Source organism: Canis lupus, chromosome 29, assembly GCF_011100685.1.
Source record: "Canis lupus familiaris isolate Mischka breed German Shepherd chromosome 29, alternate assembly UU_Cfam_GSD_1.0, whole genome shotgun sequence".
Taxonomy (NCBI): domain Eukaryota; kingdom Metazoa; phylum Chordata; class Mammalia; order Carnivora; family Canidae; genus Canis; species Canis lupus.
In genome coordinates, this window is record NC_049250.1 from 13639178 (window position 1) to 13662480 (window position 23303).

Sequence of the window (23303 nt, forward strand, 5' to 3'; positions counted from 1 at the left end):
CAAGCTGCCCCGGTCAGTCTCAAGCTAGACAAGAAAGGGACAGTTGTTGTCTGGATGGGACTGCTCTTCTCACTTGCCCTTGGGCCTCTTGCCAAGCCTTCTGGCAGGCGGTGCCAAATAAAAAGTAAGGCTGTTGTCAGCTTTGAAAATGATTGCATTCTTGGAATAATGTGAGTCTAGCATAGAAGACTTCAAAAAAAAAAAAATACATGGCTGGAAAAATGGAAAACTTAAAGTAAAAGGAAATGATGGCTTCCATTTTCTTGTGTTTGCGGTCATTATCAATGAAGCATAGTGAGAATCTTTGGGAGCAATTAGAAGCTGGTATTCATGGCAGAAGGATGGATGCTATGGTATCGTGAGCAAGGATAAAGTCAGGGTGGAGGGTTATTAGGGAACTTCAGAAGTGAAATTTAGATTTTAACGCAAATGGGTTAGGAAAAGCCCTGGCAGTCTAACAGCATTGCTAACCTTTTTCTAGCGGTAAGAAGGTGGTGAAGTTAGTTAGCAATGGCACACTGGACAAGACTTAACAGAACTTTTTTGCTCGTAGATAGAAACTAAGTCTGCCACTCTTGTTAAAGGCCCGTGATTAACTGACTAGACGTGTTACAATTTCTATGTTCTCTTTGGACTTCTTGCCCAAAGCTCATGGTTTTATTATCTTCAGATTATCTTCTAAAAGATCTTATTCATAAGAGACCCAGAGAGAGGTAGAGACACAGGCAGAGGGAGAAGCAGGCTCCCTGCAGGGGGAGCCTGACGCAGGACTCGATCCCAGGATCCCAACCTGAGCCAAAGGCAGATGCTCAACCACTGAGCCCCCCAGGTGCCCCTATTGTTATCTTTCTGTACATAAAATCATTGCTCATCTCCTACAACACTTTGCCCAGTCACTGTTTCCTGGGTTTCTGCTTCTCTAGCAGGAGCTCTGAAGGACAGAGAACAGATGCATAAACATTTGTCTGTCAAAAACAGCTCAAATTATCTGCTCTTCTGCTTTGTTGTCCTCGAGGAATTCCTAAATGTCAGAGTTGGTGAGGGTGCGTGGGATGATGAGGGATGGGAGTGGGAAGACAGATTGAGAAATGTATTAAAGTGTATGCAGGTATCCCTGGGTGGCGCAGCGGTTTGGTGCCTGCCTTTGGCCCAGGGCGCGATCCTGGAGACCCGGGATCGAATCCCACGTCGGGCTCCCGGTGCATGGAGCCTGCTTCTCCCTCTGCCTATGTCTCTGCCTCTCTCTCTCTCTGTGTGTGACTATCATAAATAAATAAAAATTAAAAAAAATAAATAAAGTGTATGCAAATAAATGTACAGCAGCTTTCAAATGATTTTCCATGGAAAGAAGTTTACTCCCCAATGGTCACAAGTATTTATGGAGGGCTTACTGTGTTAGACACCGTGAGAGATAAAAAGTTCAAGACATGCTTTGCTTTCAGGTATGCAGTTTAACTATGGAGCTGAAAAGGCAGAAAAGGAAATATAGGTATATGCGCACACTCTTACACACTCTCTTATGTACACATTCACACCCTCATACTCATACTCTCATATACACATACTCAAACACCCTCATTCTCACACTTACAATCACATACACACCTTTACGCACTCACGTAAACATTCTCACTTGTATGCTCTCACACATACACACCTTCTCTCATGTACACATCCTCACACTTACATGCTCTCACATACACCTCACACATATTCAAATTCTCACACTTACACCCTCATGTACACGTACTCATACATACACACCCTCACACTCATGTACATATACACACCTTCACATATACAAATTTTCTCACACTCTTACTCACATACACATACTCACATATTCTCTCTCTCTCTCACACACACACACACACACACACACACACACACACAACCCCAATACTCCTAAGACTCAAAGAAAGACTCACAGTGAACTAGAGGTAGGATATAAAAAGGGTCTTTGGTAAGGATGGGGTTGATGGGTAGGGGGAAGGTGTTTATTTCCACAATCAATAAGAAAAAAAATATTTGTTATTTTCAATCCTTTTGTTTTGTTCTAATCTTCAGATAAAAGCTTTTCCATGAAATACACTGGGATTATTTATCTCACTGATTATCAAAGGCGATATAAATTGTCAAATACACTGAATGAAGAATCAGAGCTAGTAATATCATAGAAAAGGGATCTTTTCTGTGTGGCTTTCCATTATTGCCATGAGTAGCAAGTTATTGCAACAGTTTAATCACGGAATGATTCAAAATTTCTCTGTTAACACATTGCAGGCTGTCAATCAAATATATAACTTTGCTGAAATGAAGAAATATTTCCCGTATAAACTGGACGGAACTGATAAATCAGTGCTTCATTCTCTTCAACGGCAGATTCGAAATGATGACTGTTTTTCCGAGCTGCAAGAAAAAGACAGCTAAATTTTAAAAAGATCGGATAAAATTTTCAAAAGGCTACCTTCTAACATTTCTTCCTATAATCAGCAGTATCAAGCAGGAAAATACCACCAAAAAAAATACCATCAGAAAAAGAGAAATGTCTTCTAAGATTTCTCCCAGATAAAGTAGCACCTAACTTATTTATTGCCTCTGCTGAAAGAGCATCTGCATCGGCCCTGCACCAGATCCAGTGTGGGGCTCACTCTCCCACTGATCTAAACACTCGCAAAGGGCCTACTATGTACAAGATTTGATGCAGAACCCGGAGATGGAAATAGAAATGGGGCAAAGACCTAGCACTCAAGAACCCTAGCCTAGGGACGCTTGGGTGGCTGAGCAGTTGCCTTTGGCCCAAGGTGTGATCCTGGAGTCCTGGGATCAAGTCCCACATCAGGCTTTCTGCAAGGAGCCTGCTCCTCCCTCTGTCTCTGCCTGTGTCTCCCTCTTGAATAAAAAAAAAAAAAAAAAAAAAAAAAAAAAAAAGAACCTTGCCTAGTAGCCACACAGAATAATACACTGTGTTGTTCTCATCGTCTGTGTTCATGGAGATGCTCCCAGAGTCAAGGGAATGGAGAAACTGGCAAAGCTGAGGCAGACAGAGAAGTGGGAGATAAGACAGAAATGTAACAGACGAGGAGGCACAAGTCAGCTGACGTCAGAGTGTGAAGCAGTGAAGGCTCAGACTTTATCCTCAAGTGGAAATAAATACAGGCTTTGTGGCAGTTTTAGAAGAAGAATGTTGGGAAATAGAGATAAAGAGAATAGCCCTGCCATGTGATAGTACTGCAACCAACTCCACCTATTTGCTGTTCTCATTTATCCCCATACACGTGACACAAAAATGTTACTTGGGATTAATACTGCACATGGGAAGATTTTGTTTTCAGTTTGGGGTTTTGGTCATGAAACTACCCATTCAACTGAATGTAATTCTTAACCAGAGTAAACTCATGAGGAAGCACTTTACTAATGTGTGAGCAAGGAGGGTTGACAAAAGCTTAAGGCAAGCTTGGGGAGAGGGGGCAAACCCAGCCGGCCGAAGTTCATGCCTCACCAGAGTGATGATGCCCTGTCCCTTGCAATTGTGTTTGTATCACTCAACTAAAACTTAAGCATCTAGGGACACCTAGGTGGCTTAGTCGGTTGAGTGGCCAACTCTTGATCAGCTCATATCATGGTCTTGGGGTCCTGGAATAGAGCCCCACATTGGGATTCCATGTTCAGTGGAGAGCTTGCCTGAGGACTCCCTCTCTCTTGGCTTCTCCCCTCACCTGCATGCACTCACTCTCTCACGAATAAATAAGTTAAAAACAAACAAACAAACAAACAAAAGGGGTACCTGGGTGGTTCAGTCAGTTGAGCGTCTTTGGCTCAGGTCATGATCTCAAGGTCCTGGGATTGAGCCCACACTGAGCTCCCTGCTTAGCGGGGAGCCTGCTTCTCCCTTCCCCACCCCACTCATGCTTTCTCTCTGTCTCTCTCTCTAATAAATCTCTAATAAATAAATGAAATCTAGGAAGAAAGAATGAAACAAAGAGAAGAAAGAGAAAGAGAGAGAGAGAGAGAAAGAGAGAGAGAAAGAGAGAGAGAGAGAGAAAGAGAGAGAAAGAAAGAAAGAAAGAAGAAAGAAAGAAAGAAAGAAAGAAAGAAAGAAAGAAAGAAAGAAAGAAAGAAAAGAACTCAGCAATCTATGCTATTGTTTAAGAATTTAGCGCACTTCAGAGCATACAATACCGTTAACTGAAATAACTGTCCTGGTTTTATTTGAATGCTTAATATCTGAATTTCAGGGCTTTCACATAATTTATTTTTTTGTTAAAGTTAAACCTACAGAACATCTATAGAGCAAAAGAGTATACAAAGTTCAGATCAGGACAATTTCCTCCAAAACTACATATACTAGACTAATAAAATTATATACCCACATATTACCTTCAGCAACAAAGAACTCAGCTAAGTAGAATGCAGCCTTCACAGCATTAGGTGCATGGGAAATGCCTTTTAATTGACCCCACTCATAAGGTGCTTTCTCTGGATGCCACTGGACACCATATACTGGATACTTGTACCCTGCATGAAGAACACAAATGAGTAAGTATTAAGAATGGTCTAAGGGGAACCTGGTTGGCTCAGTTGGTTAAGCGTCTGACTCTTGATTTCGGCTCTGGTGGTCATGATCTCAGAGTTGTGGGACCAAGCCCCATATCCCTGCTCAGTGCAGAGTCTGCTTGTCCTTCTGCTTTAGCTCCTTCAGCACATTGCATGTGCTCTCTCCCTCTCTCAAATAAAATAAATGAAAAAAAAAAAAAAAAAGAATGATCTAAAATGTAATTTACAATAAAGTTATGTTTTATAGCCTATGTAAAACATTATTTTATAACTCACAATGTCAAAGTAAAATTGTGCTTATTCTCCCAGAGATAAAACTTGTCCCATGTGATTAGTGACCCAAGTTTCTTCCACCAAGGGTCTGTTTCCCTCCGTTAATGATGTATTCATAGGAGACCAAACTATGCCATGCATTTTTGGGGTCCTTTTATGCCAGCCAACTTGCCTCAGCCTAAACTATGTCCCTTTGTGGGATGGTTCCTAAAGTCATGACTGGTGTTTCAGAGGCTGCCTGGGAGGTGGCTCTGTGGACAGTTAGGAGGCTACTGAGGAATTGGCAGGTTAGGAAAGTAGTTACTATAGGACAAGGCTAAGCTGGATCGGATGGGAGGTAACATTTTCATGCATCTGGGGAGCAGAAAAGTGGCACAAATTTTTTAGATGCAGAAAAGGAGGGCAGTAAGTCAAAGACAACATCCAAGTTTCTCACTTAGGCCGATGTGGCAAATGGCAGTGCTACTGCTGGACCAAAACACAGAGGCGGGAAACAGACTTAAAGAGAAGATGATCAGCTCACTTCCGGCTGGGCTGACCAACCTTCCCCAGAATTCCCCAGATATTGTTTGTAAACCCTCCGACCTTTGGCCTCCCCCAAGAGCAAGCCAGTAATAAGGCCAATCTTCGGGTAACATGAACCATGCCCACCTTCTTCCAGTTTACTCCCCCTCCAGCACCCTGGCCTCTCGGGTAGCACTGACCGGCCTCCCTGACTCAAAGATGTCTATTGTTTCTGTAAGCTCTCATTCATGGTACTTGATTTTTTGGCTAGGAACTGCTCATTTTTCCTTAAAGCCTCATAATGTGGAACTCCCTTAAAGTCTGGGATAAATGAAGTTTTCTCCAGAGAGAATTATTAATATTCACTTTTTCCATGCATGTTGGGACACTACCAGACTGAGACAACTCTAAACAAAAATTTCGACTTGAGATTTATTGAACTTCCCAGTTTAATGCAGGCCACATGTGACCAGCCTGTCATTATGAATGCTCAAGGCTTATTTACTACCACCCCGTCTCCCTTAAGGGTCAAAGTACAAGATGGCAATTCTCACAGTTACGCAGGCAGGATTTGTTGGGGGTACTGCTACATGGGATACTTTGACTGCGGGGGGGTTCATCTTACGTCCTCCTGATTCAATAATAATAATGCTGGTTTAAATACTCCACTTAGTAATATAATACCATATAACCTAGTAATTCCACTGCTGAGTATTTACACGAAGAAAACAGAAACACTAATTTAAAAAGATGTATGCACCCCTATGCTTACTGCATCATTTGCAAGAGCCAAGATATGGAAGCAACCTAAGTGTCCAGCAATAGATGAATGTATATAAAGAAGATGTGGCATATACATAAAATGGAATATTACTCTGTCATAAAAAAGAATGAAATCCTGCCATTTGGGACATCATGGGTGGAGCAATAGGGTATTACACTAAGTATAACAAGTGACAGAAAGACAAATACTATATGACCTTGCTTATATGTAGAACCTAAAAAACAAGACAAACAAAAAATAGAAACAGACTCACAAATACAAAAACAAACTGGTGGTTGCCAGAGGGAAAGGGCATGAGGAGATGGGCAAAATAAGGGAAGGGTATTAAAAGTTACAACTCCCAGCTATAAAATAAATAAGTTACAGGGGTGAAAAGTACAGCACAGGGAATACGTCAATAATACTGTAATAACTCTACGGTGATAGAAAAGTACACTTATTGTGGTGAGCACTGCATAATAATGGAATTGTTGGATCACTATGTTGTACACCAAAAACTCCTATTAACATTGTTTGTCAACTACACTTTATTAAAGAAAAAACTACTCCACTTAACTACCAGAGGTTTTGGTCTGAGTATCCTGTCACTTCATCAATGTACAGGTATCCCTCTGCTTTCCAAAACTCCACATTATGCCACTTCCCTGTTATGAAAGACTTACACTAGTATAGTCACAGCTTTATTTCACAAAAGTGAAAATCCTCTTCAGATTTCTCTGTTAGAGGAAACAGGTACTCGTGCAGGTGTTTCATAAAACCAAAGTGGCTTAACTTGAACTCTTGGAAAGTGGAGAGATACTCTGTTTTGTGCCATTGTGGCTTAGGAGTTTCATAGAAAGGCTCTACTTTTGGATAGTGGGGTAAACCTTGTGTTTAGGAAGATGTTTTTCTGAACATGAGTCATATTTTTTGTTGTTTTTGGGAGGAGAATCCATCACAGTACTCATTCTACAACACTGCTAGAAACAGAAATCATTTTCTTCATTTATTTCTTTATCTAATCCCCCCTTACTCTTTACTTTCCTTCTCCATCACTCCATCTATCAGATGACCCAGGTAAATCACAACTGATTTGGAACATAGACAAAAACACACCTCCTATCCCCCAAAATGCCTTAGCTTCTATCCCCACACCCCAGAGTAACATGATTTTATTCGTAAGCATCAAATCAAAATTAATATAAATATAAGTGAAATAAAGTGTCCATGTGCCATGATAGATACCTTCCATTGTTGAAATAAACTCAGTCTTGCCATCTGTATTTGTAGTTAATACACTGAAAAACTCCTTTAAGTTTTCATTCTTTGTAAAATTCTAGAGTATAAAAATAAAACAAAATAATTACTTCTGTAGTTAATCTACCTGCATTAATTTCATTGTTAATTAATGTAATACCGTCACAGAGAGGCTCCACTTGTGGAAGTTTGCAGTCAGAGGTTCCACTGATAATGACTTCAACAAGTCAGGAGGAAAATTCTGGAACATTCTGCTCTGCGATGCATCTGAAATAATTTAAGCACAAGATAAATAATTTAAACACCGAAAAAATAAAATCCACTGAACTCACTGATGTATGGCCAAAAAGGGCCATAATTAAGACATAAGATAACCAAATGAAAGCAAAACATATCATTTCCACACATGTATTCATATATTCATGAGTCTAACATATAAATTCAAATAAGTTCCATATTAAGTACTTCTAGAATTTTAACATGAATAACTAAAATCCTTCTGGCAGATTAATTATCAGGCTAGCCATAGAAGAAACAGAAAATTTTAACTTGTGTTTTCTTGAAAACAGGTACAATTTACCGCACGAATATACTATATACTTTTGTTTTCTCAGGAAATGATCCAGAATGTTCAACATATTTTCGAAGGTATCTGGAATTTAAAAAGTTTTAAAATACCAACAATGTAGGAAAGAACATTAAACAGGCCAAGAGATTCCTACTCAGTATATAGATCAAAAAGAGCAATTTACCTCAACACCAGCTTTCCCTAAATGAAGCCTCTCATGCAGCATGCTGATGGCTTCCATGAGAATCCTACACCTCAGATAAAAATCTGACGTAAGGTACTTGGGTGAATTTTATTTCTTTTTTTATACCCACTGGTATTTCACCACATATATCCAAAATAGTCTGACCTAATACATGTACTTCGCACAGAGGTCTTGCAATAATTAAGAAAGATAATGTGAGAAAGAACTTTGAAAAGTATATAAAGCATTCTGTAGGTTCTATGTATAACAACTACTGCTTTCCATCCAAAATCCTCATGAGAATAGAAATAGCTGACAGCACTCAACTCTGAGGATTCAGAGATAGGTAACCTACAAGAATCATTACCTAGTTACACAGAGGGATATAACAGAATTTTCCTGGTCTTTGCCCTGAGTTCCTGACAGGGAGCTTCTAAAACTCTCAGAATTTCCTAAGCAACAGGAGTGTCTTCGTCATGCTAATGAGGTGACTTCGGTGGGCCCCTAGATCGCTGATCCTCAGAGAAATCAACCACAGGATTAGAATAGGTTAGGACTTTGAGCCAGCCTGATTTCCAGGGATGGAAAGGGGAATAAAGATTGAGTTGAGTCACCCAGCAGATGATTAAATCTAGCTTGCCTTTGCAATGAAACCCCAGTAACAAATTCTAGACAATAAAGCTCATGGGAGTTTTCCAGTTGGTGAACATATTGACGTGCCAGCAGAGTGGTGTGCTCTGACTCAACAGGGAGAGGACGTGGAAGCTCTGCATTCCCTGTGGGACCTCATCCTATGTGTATCCTTCACAATAAAATTGTTAGTGCAAACACAGCACTTTTCTGAGTTCTGTGAGTCATTCTGGTGAATTACAAAATCTCAGGAAGGGTCATGGGAATCCTTAAAATTGTGGCCAGTCGGTCAGAAGTGTGGGTGGCCTGGGGATGTGACCTGTGGATGGTATCTGAATTAAGGGCAGTCTAACTGGTGAGATAATCTATAACTATGGAGCCTGCGTTAACTCCAGGTGATTACACCAGAATCGAATTGCAGCACACCATAGCTAGGGTTAGAACAGAGTGCACAGTCAAGAGAAAAATGCTGTACTGTAATCATGGCTAACATTTATGAATTGTATTTAAAGCACTTAGCACATTAGCTGAAAAGGAGTATCTTATTTAATCTTCACAAACAATTCTAAAAGGAAAAGCCTTTAAAACCAGGAAATTAAAGTCAAGAGAGGTTAAACTTTTCTCCAACGCAAAAGGGACAAAGCTAGGACTAAAGCTCTGGTCCAATATTAGAGGTCTTAATCATGCATGGTCCTGATATCCCTATAGGCAATGAATGGTCAAAACTCAAAACTCCTAAGCCGTCGTCACAGCTCAGAACAAAAGTGATCATTCATATCGGCAGCTTGTGCAAATAATTTAAAAATTAGTAAACATTAGGAGTATTTCTGACTTGAATATTTGCTCCTTACTAATCCAGCCCAAGTAATATTTTTAAAATGGTCGAAAAGAGGGGTACCTGGGTGGCTCAGTGGTTGAGTGGCTGCCTTTGGCTCAGGTTGTGATCCCGGGATCCTGGGATTGAGTCAGCATCAGGCTCCCGAAAAGGAGCCTGCTTCTCCCTCTGCCTATGTCTCTGCCTCTTTCTCTGTGTCTCTCATGAATAAATAAAATCTTTTTTTAAAAAAATGGTTGAAAAGAGAATTCTCACCTTTAGTGAAGTTCAGTGGCATTGTAATTCCATCAGTATGTGTAAGAGTTAATAAGCACTGTCCACTAATCAGGTATGAAAGCTCTTCGAATCCAAGGCAAGTGCCCCACACAGGAAAATAGTCTCCATCATCAAAACTCTTTGCAGAGTAAAAGAGAAAAGGTTATTCAAACTTTTTAAAACAAAAATTATACATTTGATTTGTCATTTCAAGGCAGGCACCTGAATCATGCATGGGTTTCTAAAGAATTTTCCAGGATCCATTAAGTAGGCTAGCACTTAACCTTTCCTCAGATCAAGCTCCTGTATAATAATTCAGTTTTAGTCAATCAAATTCTCCAAATCTCAGCTGTGCTGGGAAAGAAACTGCCAGGCAACTACCAAGCAATACAAGTGACAATTAGGAACTGCAAATATTAAAGATAATGCTAGAGAGATGTCTATTTATACATCTTCTACAAATCTTGTTGCTCTGGATGATGGCCCGGTTTGAACACACTCTGAAGTTCTTCCTTCATTATCTCAGGATTTATAGGAAAGCTGGATTATTAGCTGGATTTCTAGTAATAGCTGGATCATACCACCTTCAGCTAATCAAATTTAAATCAGAGGAAATCCATGATCTGGAAAGAAAGGAACAGTCAGGAAAGAAACGGCTGTGGCTAAATAAGTTTGAGGCTGCTGAGCTTTTTTTGTTTTGTTTTGTTTTTTGGTATCTTCAAGTAGGTAATTACATTTCAAAAAGGAGACTTTTGGGTCTTAGGGGTTCGGTGGCTCCTTTTTGTCTTTTTTTTTTTTTTTTTTAATTTTTATTTATTTATGATAGTCACAGAGAGAGAAAGAGAGAGAGGCAGAGACATAGGCAGAGGGAGAAGCAGGCTCCATGCACCGGGAGCCTGATGTGGGATTCGATCCCGGGTCTCCAGGATCGCGCCCTGGGCCAAAGGCAGGCGCCAAACCGCTGCGCCACCCAGGGATCCCCTTTTTGTCTTTTTTTAATTGAGCAAGCTAGTTACACGAGTTCTTCTATGCAAAAGGCAAAATGACTATTTTATAATATTCAAATATATATTTCCAATGCATTTCAAATCATTCACATTATAAAATTTCCACTTTGCTCACTTTTTCAAAAAATAATATCCATTAAGCATGTACTAAGTACATGGTACCGTATAATATGAAATGAGGAACACCTCAAAGGGTGTTAGGACCATGAAATCTGCTGAGACATGAATAACTAGCGTCAAGATATTCTGTCTTCTGAAATAGAGGCTCCTGAAGATCATGGACCCTGTCATATAATTGAGCAGGAGCTAAATAAATGTTTGAATTATTCTACAACAAAATGCTCTGTTAAGAGGGAAGCAGGATGCCATTCCTGGTGGAGTTGGGAAAGAAATCTGGGCAGAAGGGAAGGAGGACCTTTTCCTGGAAAGATGGACAAGTTGTGAATTAGGGATGGAATGGAAAGAAACAGACTAAACCAGTTTAAAAGTAGGAGGACAGAGAATACATGCTAGAAATACCAAACCAGCTTCAATTATGTGCATAAGGAAAAGCTAGGAAAGTGGGCCGGGGACACACACTCTATGTCTTGATCCCAAGACTATGAAAGGCTACAGATTATTTAGCCTAGAATTAAAAGTTTCTAAACAAGTATCTCATAGGCTAAAAGCAGTTCTTCAGGGAAATATTTAAGGGCAGGGGCAGATACGAGGGCAATCAAGATTATAGTTCAGGAGAGAAACAGTAAGGATCTGAGGTAAAGTGCAGAGGCAGGCTCAATGTGAGACATTGCAAAAGGATTCAAGAGGCTCTGCCGGCTATCTGAATGTGGAGTCGAGAGTAACTGTGAGGACAAGTCAAATAGGATAGAAGAAGTCAGGACGAAGAGCGGTTTCAAGAGGAGATGAGAACTAGTAACATATGAACAATGCCTGGTACACACACAAAAAAAACAGCTTAGCATGAGCACCTGTTTCATATCAATGAGCACTAGTGCAGACGGCCAGTCTGCCAGGCCCTGGTTCCCTCGGAAGCCCAGAATTAAATGGAAAACACAGGAAACAGGTGAGTGCCACCAAGGGCTGCTAAACAGCAGGAAGCTCAAAAGTTAAAGGCGGATGAAGCTGGGGTCATTGTGAGGGAAGTATTACCACATTGCTTACGAAAAGAACTGTCCTAAACATGAGAGACACCTAACTCTGGGAAATGAACAAGTGGTAGTGGAAAGGGAAGTAAGCGAGGGGTTGGAGTGACTGGGTGATGGGCACTAAGTGGGGCACTTGGTGGGATGAACACTGGGTGTTATGCTAAATGTTGGCGAACTGAACTCCAATAAAAATTTTTTTTTTAAAAAAAAGAAAGAAAGAAAGAACTGTCCTCATGCAAAATTAACAAAACCCACCCGGAATAATATGCAACTGATATTTACCTGTTTGGCAAAGTTGTAAAATGTTTTGGCCGCGAGAGCATAACCTGACTTCTTGAGGTCAACACTTCCTCCAGGGAAAAGGATCCTGAAACAACATCAAATAGGGTGCATTTCAAACCTATGCCCCACAGAAAATAAACACTCTATTTTATTTTAAAACAACGTTTTCCTTATCAGCAGCAGTATCACTAAAGAAAGAAAATTATGACAAAAATATATAAAGTATTTACATTCCTACACATTTGTAAAATACCATAGTTAATACTTTTGTGCATATTCTTCCAAAACTTCTTCAATAAACAAGTTTATTTTTGAGACGGAGGGTGGATAAATGAAGAATAAGTAAGTGGGGAAGAGGAGGAGAGTGTACAAAGCTAGAAATAAAGTCGAGATAAAATTCTAGGTACAGCTAGGTTTAAATTATGGAATCAATGATGCCAAAATCAATTACAGGCCCACAATCATGAGTCAGTCTTGGCTCGTAGAGAATTATTTTTAATCATAAAGAACAAAATGGTCATAAGAATATATGTAGGCTAGAATTAAATATTCATGAGAATTTAATTTTTGTTATCACCCTGAAATTTCTTCTAAAATACGCACACTATTAAAAAATTTTGAAACGACAAAATTAAAAATCCAGAAAAATTCTGGGAAAAAAGAGGGGAAGTCATGTTTGATTTTATTTTATTCTACCCATAAAGGAGAGATACAGAAAAATATTTACTATTTTTTATATCTTTTTTTAAGATTTTATTTATTTATTCACGAGAGACACAGAGAGAGAGGGGCAGAAACATAGGCAGAGGAGATGCAAGCTCCATGCAGGAAGCCCCATGTGGGACTCGATCCTGGGACTCTGGGATCACACCCTGAACCAAAGGCCGGCGCTCAACCGCTGAGACACCTAGGCATCCCTATATCAACTTTTTATATTAAATTTTAAAATACAGGAGATCCCTGGGTGGCTCAGCGGTTGAGCGCCTGTCCTTTGGCCCAGGGAACGATCCTGGAGTCCCAGGATCGAGTCCCGCGTCGGGCTCAAAGCATGGAGCCTGCTTCTCTCTCTGCCTGTGTCTCTGCTTCTCTCTCTCTCTCTCTCTCTCTCTCTGTGTCTATCATGAATAAATAAATAAAATCTTTAAAAAAAATTTAAAAAAATAAAATTTAAAATATATAACAAGTCTTCAAATAACTAGAGTTATTCAAAAAAGATTACAAAACTGGATTAAATGTGTTAAAATTCTAAAATACTTAAATATGAATTTGAGATATATGACAGTTCACATTTTTTAAGAAAGAGAGAGAGAACACATGTGACGGGGGGTGGGGAGAGGGCAGAGGGAGAGAGAGAAAGAGAATCCCAAGCAGGCTCCACGCTTGGTGCAGAGCCTGACATATGGCTCGATCTCATGACCCTGAGATCACAACCAGAGCTAAACCCGAGTTGGATGCTTAACCTACTAAGCCACCCAGGCACCCCAAAGTTTCACTTAGAGACTATTGCTCATTCAACAAATACATTCTACCTCTTAGTATTAGCTTGGAGAGAAAAGGATGAGGAATTTTTCATAGTCTAGTAGAAAACTTACAAACTATAAGGTAGAACATCTACCATGAAACTATGCAGAAAACCCTACAATTAAAAGTGGCTTAAAGAAGGCTCATTAGCAGGTGTCCCTTTTCATTTACTCCATTTCTAAAAAGCTGCCTCTGCTCAAACCTGGTGTGTTTAATGCCAAAGTCCTTTCATAAAGTAAAATTTTAGGTCTGTCTCTTTCAGATTGGGAAACCCCTTTAAAAGCAAGTCTCTGCCTTTGCATCTGTGTTCCTTCACAGAGCAGTATGGGGTTCACTGTGTAACACGGGCTCAATAAAGGTGATTCTGAAGTTTCAGGAGAGTACAGCTCATTTTCTGGTATATATTTCTTGTATATTTTTGAAGTTCTATCATATATTCTGACCTGGGCTTACTTATCTCTTCTATGCCAAAGTACACCGCACATAATGGGTACTGTATATGTTTTACTCATAGCTTCAAAAAAAAAAAAAGTAATAAACATAGCTTTTAAAAGTCAGGGTAGCAGGGAAAGAAGCTCTTTTTATAAAAGCTTTATCATAAAATAGACTTCTTCTACTCAACTCCCAATCAAAAACAACCACCTTTAGGGGCGCCTGGGCGGCTCAGTCAGTTGAGCACTGGACTCTGATTTTGGCTCAAGGTTGTAGGATCTAGTCCCATTTGGGCTCCTTGCTTGGTGAGGAAGAGTCTGTTTCTCCCTCTTACTCCCCCTCTCCTTCCCAGACTGGTGTGTGTTCTCTCTCTCTCTCTCTCTCTCTCATAAATAGATAGATAGATAGATAGATAGATAGAATAAATAAATAAATAAATAAATAAATATCTTTAAAAACTACCAGCTTTAAAATCTGTGTGTTCACCTGATAGATTATGCTATGCTTAATCTCCTCACCCCTACCTTAAAAAAAAAAAAGAGCAAACGAGAGTATCCTATACAAACCATTATGTGCCTTAATTTTTTACATAACAGTATCACACTGTCCATATAACAAGTGATCCAAACCAGAATCTGATACCCTCACTTTTTTTAATCTGTCCATAATACTCTTTTATATGCATGTAGTTAATCTCTTTTTACCCAATTCCCAACTGACTGACTACTGGGTGGCTTCCAAACTGGAGATATTTCAGACAATTCTACTATGAGTGTTGGGTCTAAGTTTTCACATAACAAGAAGAATATATTTATAAAATAAAATTCCTTCTGACAGATTTCCTGGGTCAAAAGGTATGTGCATTTTTAATTTCATTTCAATTTCAGTAGATATTGCAAACCTATCCTACAAAAAACTATATAACTTACAGACTCATAGAGTATGAGAATACTTGTTACCTCACAGCCTCACCATAGAGTATTAACAAATTGTCTTCTTTGCCAACTTGATAGTTAAAAATAGTTTTTAATAGTTATAATTATCTAACCTTTAATTATGAGTAATGTTGAACATTTTTCATGTGATTAAAAGTTTTATTGTTAAGCTAACCAATCATATCTTTTGTGGTGAAGCCAGAGAACAGAAAGCTTTTTTCCAAATTCTATTCAAATTATCCTCTGAAAGATAATCGATTATTATCCTCAGACTAGGACTTCTAAATCTCCTAAATAAGCAGTATGCCATGGCATTCAAAGTGGCTTCAAAATATTTAAGAGAGTAAGCATTTACACATTAAAAAAACAAAGATTATGTCATATGTTTAAATAAACTAAATGGATCCACTATGCAACATTTATTTCTTAAACTGCCTTCTCTCTGCAGGACTTTTCCAATTTCTCAACAAAGCAATTCCTATAAAAGAACTTGGAAAACTAACATTACACTACTATATGATAGTTACACAGTAACATGTATATTAGTAAGTACCTTTTTGCAAAAGCAGATTACATCTACCTCATACCCTGTAACAAACCAATTGCCAACTTACCCATTAATAGATTGGAAAAGCTTTTTATACTCTTCATTTGTAAGATCAGGCCTGAAAACAATAAAAACAGTTACAAAAGATCCATTTCCAAAACCAAAGGAAAAATGTAAGGCTGTAGGTGAAGTCCCCACATTAATTTTAAAAAGACAAATAAAAAATAATTGTTAAATACCAGATAATTTTTCTCTCCCTTCCTAGAGGAATTTTTTCAAACTACATGAAAATCGCATACTGTAATTATATCCTTGTTTTGCTAATCAGACAAATAAACATGTTTTTATGTGGTCTCATATAATTTAATATTGTGAAGTTCGTGTTAATATGTAAAACATTAAAGACCATGAGATTTGGGCACCAGTAATTTCTCTGCTAGGTGAAAACCATCAAAAACATGTAAGGATGTTCAGTAGTTTTATATAAAGACTAAGTAAACAGATTTATTAATGTGCCTACCTTAACTATAAGCAGTTTGGGCAGATAAAAACAATACATATAAATGTCAAGTCTGCTATATTCCATCCCCACCACCAACTGCAAAAGATTTTGAATACACAACTGTGTATTCAAAAGTCATGAGTTCAGATCTAGGGACAGGCTGCATGCACATCACTGTACACCAGATAATTATTCTGAAGCTAAGTTGCCCAGGTAATTATGCTGAAGCTCCTTTCATCAAACACCACTTAAGGGCTCCTAACATCACTAAGTTATTGATGATTTTAGACCCTTCTCCAGAAAAAAGTGATGGGACTGATACGTGAAAATTTAGTTAAGTCACAGTAAAATGGGTTTGCTCTTCCAACAGTTCAAGAAAATGCAAGAACGAGAAAAGAGAGTATCCTGGTTATGAAATTCCTGTGAGAACTTTCCTACATTAAGCAGTCTTCTGGTTCTATAAGAAAATAACAAGGTATGATACCCTCTCAATCAGCCATAAAAGAAGTAGGCTTATGATCAATGTCAACCAAAGTCCATTCCTGCTCCAGGGACCGTTTTGGAGGGGGGGCGGGGGGCGGAGGGCATTACAACACCTCTTCCATTTTTAAATACACTTATGATGCCCAGAACTTGGGCTGTGCTTCGTCGTGCTGGGTTTTCCTGTACAAATGAGCTTTGCAAGTCCAAGCTATTTAGGGGTGCCTGGGTGGCTCGGTTGGTTAAGCATCTGACTGTTATTTCAGCTCAGATCATGATCTCAGGGTTGTGAGATTGAGCCCGTGTGTCAAGCTTCATGCTCAGCAAGGGAGTCTATTGGAAATTCTCCCTCTCCCTGTGCTCACTCTCTCACTCTCTCAAATGCTCTTTAAAAAAAAAAGTTCATAATAATCCTCCTCCCAAGAGAGAGCTATAAAGCAGTGGGTGATATTGCAGTGGTGCTTAGCAATATTTTAGACAGAGGATTAATGGACAAATAGCCCTGACTTGGGAAGTGACACGGAGATTCAAATCTGAGTCCACATTCCCAGTATTCGGCCAACCCAACCTCCCCACACTGTGTCAATAAAAAGGGAACCAAACTGTCAGGACCCAGAATCTTCCCCATGAATATTTAAACCAGGACATACAATCACCACCAGAATGGATTTAGATCACTCAGCTACATTCCAGGGACTTCTACCAGCTAGCCGGGTGGCCTGGTTTCAATCATTTCATTAATTCTAAATAAATGGCTCCCCTATTGTCCATGACAGAACCTTTGGACCCTGCTAATCACCCTTAAGGGGCTTAATTGTTGAGGGGAGGTGGGGAAGAAGTGTCCCGAACTCCAGTGCCTCAGAGTCTGGGCAGGAAAGACAGGCCAGGTCACATTCTTTGAATACAAATGTTATTTGCAGTCAGACTTTCTAGAAACCAAAGACCTTCTCAATAGGGCATGAAAAAGTTTATTCTCTCTTTATCTAAAAGAAAACAGCTTGAGCCTGTTAAAGAAGGCAGATGACAGTTTCAGCAGCAAGAAAAGGAGTAACAGGCATTGTTGCTAATGGTGGGCGCTTACTTCATTTTAAAGTCAGCCCTGAAGACTGTCTTAAAAAAAAAAAAAAAGAAGGCTGGAAAATCAGACTTTTCTGAAGTCTTCTGATTTGTAAATGTTTAAAACTGTTTTACATTTTTTTTCTGTTTTACATTTTTAAACCAAAAGCAACCCATGGGCTGTCACAGGCTACCTCTCAGAAGGATGCTCCGTGGGTTCCACTAGCCCCTCAGTGAGGATTTATGATAACCTCAGGGCAACAGGGACCCAAGAAGACAGGAGACCAAAGACAAATTTCTTTAAGTATTCCAGAATTTTGCCTAGGTCTCCCATCCTCCTCCTTTTCCCTTCTAAATCACAGAAGTTGGCTCCCAGCATCCAAAACTCAGAAATAAATTCAACATTATTGTATGGCCACTTCATTCTCATTCTATATTAGGTCATCCTTTATAGGTTACTCTGGGAATTTAGCTGCCACGCACTACATAGTTTTTGTAGGATAATATGATTCTAATTCTGAGCAATATACCTTAAGATGAACTTTGGGAACCCAAGCTGGAAATTAACCTCCATCCTGACAGTCATGTTTTCAGTGACTGCCATAAATGCCAGCATTCTGCTGCTAAGTCATCAGGTTTCAAAACTTGCTCAGTTTCAAAACTTCCCCAGTTTCAAAACTTCCGAGTTTCAAAACTTGTCCAGTTTCAAAACTCCTCATTCTCAACTATTCCTCCCTATGTCCTTTCATTCTATTAGTCATTCAATCTTGCTGATATTTTTAGAGAATATTTACCCATCGATCCTACAAGTAGGTCAAGCCTCATCACTTCACACTTAGCCTCCCTCAACAGTTTCTGAACTGGTCTACCTGCCTGTGTCTCTCCTACCTTGAATCCAGATTATCGGCACGAATGTCCTAAAAGAACACTTGCAGAAAAAAGCTCCCATGATCAAAACTTTGAAACACTGTTCTGAAGCCTTAAAACCTCCTCAGTTCTAAAACTCTGGTGTTATCTGGGTTCCAAATAAGGTTTCATTTGAAAAATTAGATTTGCTATGAAAAAAAATGAAAGACGAATGTCAAAAGCGAATGGGGTAGAGATAATTAAACGTAAAAGATCGGGATCCCTGGGTGGCGCAGCGGTTTGGCGCCTGCCTTTGGTCCAGGGCGCGATCCTGGAGATCCGGGATCGAATCCCACGTCGGGCTCCCAGTGCATGGAGCCTGCTTCTCCCTCTGCCTATGTCTCTGCCTCTCTCTCTCTCTCTCTGTGACTATCATAAAATAAATAAATAAATAAATAAACGTAAAAGATTAAACAAGAGGACGATCCGTATGAGGCTAAACATAAAACCATTTTGTGGTACAATTCTCTCAGTTGTAATGTTTGCATTTTGATTATTAGTGTTTTATTTGAACAGTACCTTTCTTTGTTATAGCTTTTTAATGTGGAATTAATCACATAAACAGGTTGCCCAAAGCAAGCAGTTTGTTTTGTGTGTGAAATCACTTACAGTGGATTAGACAAGGAGAGCTGGAAGATTCTAAAACATGACATAAGTAAGTCATTTAATCTTACTATGCCATTATATCACAAAAAGTAAAGTAGCTCCTTTAAGATTGCAATTCTTGTTATTTATATTGAAGCAACACCACTGTGCTAGTTATTTATAAACTTTTAAAGAAGAGTGTGAAGGTTTTTTTAAAGTTATCTTCTAAAACTGTGTTTTATTCCATAAGTGTTCCCTAATTCCATAGTGTTTCCTAATATTATGGAATAAAGCTGGTTTAGTTGTCAATTCTTTTACTCCATTATTTTCCAAATGTCTGATGAATACCACCTTTTCTGGGGTATTGGAAACTATCATTTCATTCTTTACCTAACACGCTTGACAGACCTCTAATAGCATTGTAAATACAGACAGCTTCTTACTTGAAACAATTTAATGACTCTAAGCATTAGGTGCATGACAAAAATTAGGAGCAATGTTACCACATTTAAATGATACAATCATAGCAAAGAAAACATTAATTTTTGAGATAAAAAATAATTTAAGATAAAACAGGAGTTTTTATTTATACAGTGTAAAAAATATCAGCTCATACCTTATTGGTACAACTCTTGCACCTGCAGACTCCAGATATTTTACATAGGATGCAGCAATATAGTATTTTCCCAGGCTTTTCAGTTCCTTATTACGGCATTTTTGCATTAATACTCCTAAATTACAAAGAAAGAAAGAAATTTAGTTTCAAACAATTTCCCTTTTTTCTTACTTAGAAACTGAGACACATCACAGTAAAAATATCAGTACTTTGCTTGTTTAATTCACAGAATTAAATACAAAGCTTCTTCTGTAAATACATCCATAGACTTTGGTAAAAGAGCAGCAGGGACTAATCTGAGTTTTAAGTAGCCTCCTCTCTCTCGCCTCACGAAGGAGACCAAATAAGCTCCAGTGCAGGTTTACAGTAGCACCAGCCTCCTTCACACAGGCTGGATCAGTCACATCTTTAAGTCTAGAAGGAGGCCTCTCCCGTCCCACACTCAAAGACACACTGCTTCATTGATAATAAAGCAAAAGAGTGGAAATATCTTCTGTCCACATCCCTCCAACATTAGCAATACTACATTAATCTAAGCAATCAACATCTTGCCTCCTCTGCAGACTATTACAATAGCTTCTTAAAAGGTCTCTCTGCATCCTTTCTTAAACAATCCTCCACAATTCCAGTTCTCCACATGGAAAGAAATCTGAATATATTGCCATTCATTCATTCACTCATTTCTTCATTCAGTATTTTACTGACTCATAATATATGCCAGGCACTGAACTAGGTGCTGGAGACACATGAGTGAACAAAAGAAAAATCCCTCCCTTGTGGGCTTTAATCCCAGTGTGTGGGAGGGAGAGAAGAGAGGACAAATAATTAACAAGATAAAAAGTTAAAACAGAAAGTCTGATGGCTGGTGGCAAATGCTAAGGGAAAAAAGTAAAAAGTAAGTAGAGTAAGAAGGTGTGTGTTGGAGAAGGGGAGGAGTTGGTCCCATCTATCGGGGGAAGAAAGTCTCCTTAAATACAACAGGCAGGCAAGTCCTCTCTGAGAAAGTAGAACATGACATTTGAGCCAGGACTTCAGAGGGATGAGGGAGTAAACTATGTGCAAGCATCTGGAAGAAGAGGGTTTCAGGGTGTGGGAACAGCAAGTGCAAAGCCCTGAGTCAGGCATGTGCCTTTCACATCTCAAGGAGTCCATATGACTAGAGCTCTGTGTGAGCAAGGGGAGAAAACAATTGGAAATGAGATCAGAGACAACAAATCAACAGGAGGTACCTCTTTGTTTAAGTAAGTACTTCAATGGGTTCCTAAACTTTTATAAACCCTACAAGACCCTATGCGCTCGGCCCCACCTACCTCTTATCACTGAAATCTCAGCCCCAGCACAGTACTTCATCTAATATACATCAAAACATGTCTATCTGGGAATCCCTGGGTGGCTCAGCAGTTTAGTGTCTGCCTTAGGCCCAGGGCGTGATTCTGGAGACCCAGGAGCAAGTCCCACATCGGGCTCCCTGAATGCAGCCTGCTTCTCCCTCTGCCTGTGTCTCTGCCTCTCTTTCTCTTTCTCTCTCTCTCTCTCTCTCTCTCATCTGTCTCTCATGAATAAATAAATAAAATCTTTAAAAAAAAAAAAAAGTCTATCCGGAGAATACACCTGTGCCCTTATCATTTACTGCTTCAGCATTTGGAACACCTTCATTGCCTCTAGAGGCCACCTAATAGGAAGAGCTGTCTAAATCAATCACTTCTCTATTTCCAGCTTGTCACAAAAGTTGTCATTTGTTAAGCATTGGTTAACACTTGCCAGATGCCACAATTTGTTACGACTGTTTTTCTTGCTATGGATAAGACTGTCTTTGCGGAGGAAAATGAAATGTGGTAAGGAAAGAATTAGGGAGAGCCACAGAAAATGGAGAATGGAGTGGTACAAGGCAGGCAAGGTGAGGTGCTACAAAAAAGGTCTGGGACCTCTGAACATAAGTACCAGGAAGGAGAAAAGTATATTAGAATGTAAGTTCCACCAACTTCTCCCCCTCCCTGCCCCTACACCCACATACTCACTTTTCCCATCCAGAAGGCAAAAACTCAGGCTGTTAAGTCCCTCAAAATGTGGCCCAAATTCTACCCATACTTTAAGGCCACCTCACAACTTTTATGGTTTCCTTGTCTTTGACTCCTCTGCACTTCTTAATTTAATGCCTTGCACATAGTAGGTGCTTAGTTAACTATTTTGTCTTAACTGATGGGACTGAAAAAACATTCCCCTTTTCTGTATTTGACCCTGGACTACCACTGCTTCTAGGAAAGGGAAAGAATCCCTCCTTTCCCCCCCCCCCCTTTCCCTCCTCTCGGTACTCACAATACTCAAAGCACTACACAGAATTTTATTTTGAGTTCATTCTCTTTGGGGAATCTAGCCACCATTTTAAATAGCTATGAAATAAGGCATTCCGTTCCAAATGTTGATACAGAACGCACTTGAAAATTGGGCACTACCAATATATAGGAAAAAATATATATATTCGTTTACTTTCTATTTCGTTACAGAATATGATGTTCCTCTTCTAGGAAGGTTAAAGACTTTCAATAGCATCATACTACCTCTAAAGTATGGCCAATCTTAATTGTCTGACATAAACTGCTTTTGGCAAATTTTAATTCTAGGCTGGGCAGCCTTCCCCTTCCCCGCATCGAATGTCTGTTCTGGCGATGCAAACTGATTTTACTCTTTAAAACACGAATGCGCTAAAAATAAGATAATAAATAAAATAAAATAAATAAATAAAATTATAAAATATAAAATAAAACACGAATGCGTTGGAAATGAAAAAAATGCATGCTTCACTTCCACACCAGGGAGAACTGACATTGGGATTAGAGCAGCCACTGCTGCCCTCCTGTGCTGAAGATGACAAGAACCCAACGTATACCGTAAAATCTGGATTCTCTGGCCAATCCATGTTTACGTGTATAATGCATTGCACCTTAAAGCAGGCCCTCGCTCCTTGCAACTGCAACCCACACATGAACAGAGCTGGGTGAGTCCGTAGCAAGTCCCAGCCATGTGCAAAGGCTTCTTCCCAGCGCTCCCTCCTCCCTCCCAGCTCGAAGAGCCAAGCGGATTCGAGGAAACCGCCCGGCGCTCGCGGCGCTCCGGCACGGTCGGGAGGGCGCCTCGGCTCGGCTCTTCCTCGTGCTACGAACGAGGGCACGGCTCGTACCCCCGACTCGGTGTTTCCAGGGCGGGGCGCGCCGGGGACCGACACCCGCCCGCAGGCCCGCGGCTCCCGCCCGGCCTTCTTACCGATGATGGGCTTGCTGGACGAGGAGGCGCGAGGAGAGCACGAGCCGGGGCCCGCCGCCGCCCACAGGAGCAGGCCCAGCACACAGAGCAGGCGCCCGAGGCTCGCCATCGCGCCGCCGCCTCCCGCCGCCTTTCAAAGGCACGGCTGGGGGCCTACGCGGCCCGGGCTGCGGCGGCGGCCGGGGGGGCGGGCTGCGGGCCG

General features: G+C 40.0%; 1 protein-coding gene across 1 annotated transcript; it reads right to left on the reverse strand.

Annotated features, from left to right (window-relative positions):
* Positions 1-1941: 1941 nt before the first annotated feature.
* GGH (gamma-glutamyl hydrolase) lies at positions 1942-23288 on the reverse strand. The gene is made up of 9 exons (XM_038579383.1): positions 23102-23288; positions 19841-19955; positions 15763-15813; positions 12261-12345; positions 9827-9965; positions 7515-7621; positions 7343-7433; positions 4381-4518; positions 1942-2409 (listed from the first exon to the last, which is right to left on the reverse strand). Exons 1-9 carry the CDS (start codon positions 23208-23210, stop codon positions 2288-2290), a joined length of 957 nt encoding a protein of 318 aa, XP_038435311.1. The 5' UTR covers positions 23211-23288; the 3' UTR covers positions 1942-2287.
* Between the last annotated feature and the right edge of the window lie 15 nt (positions 23289-23303).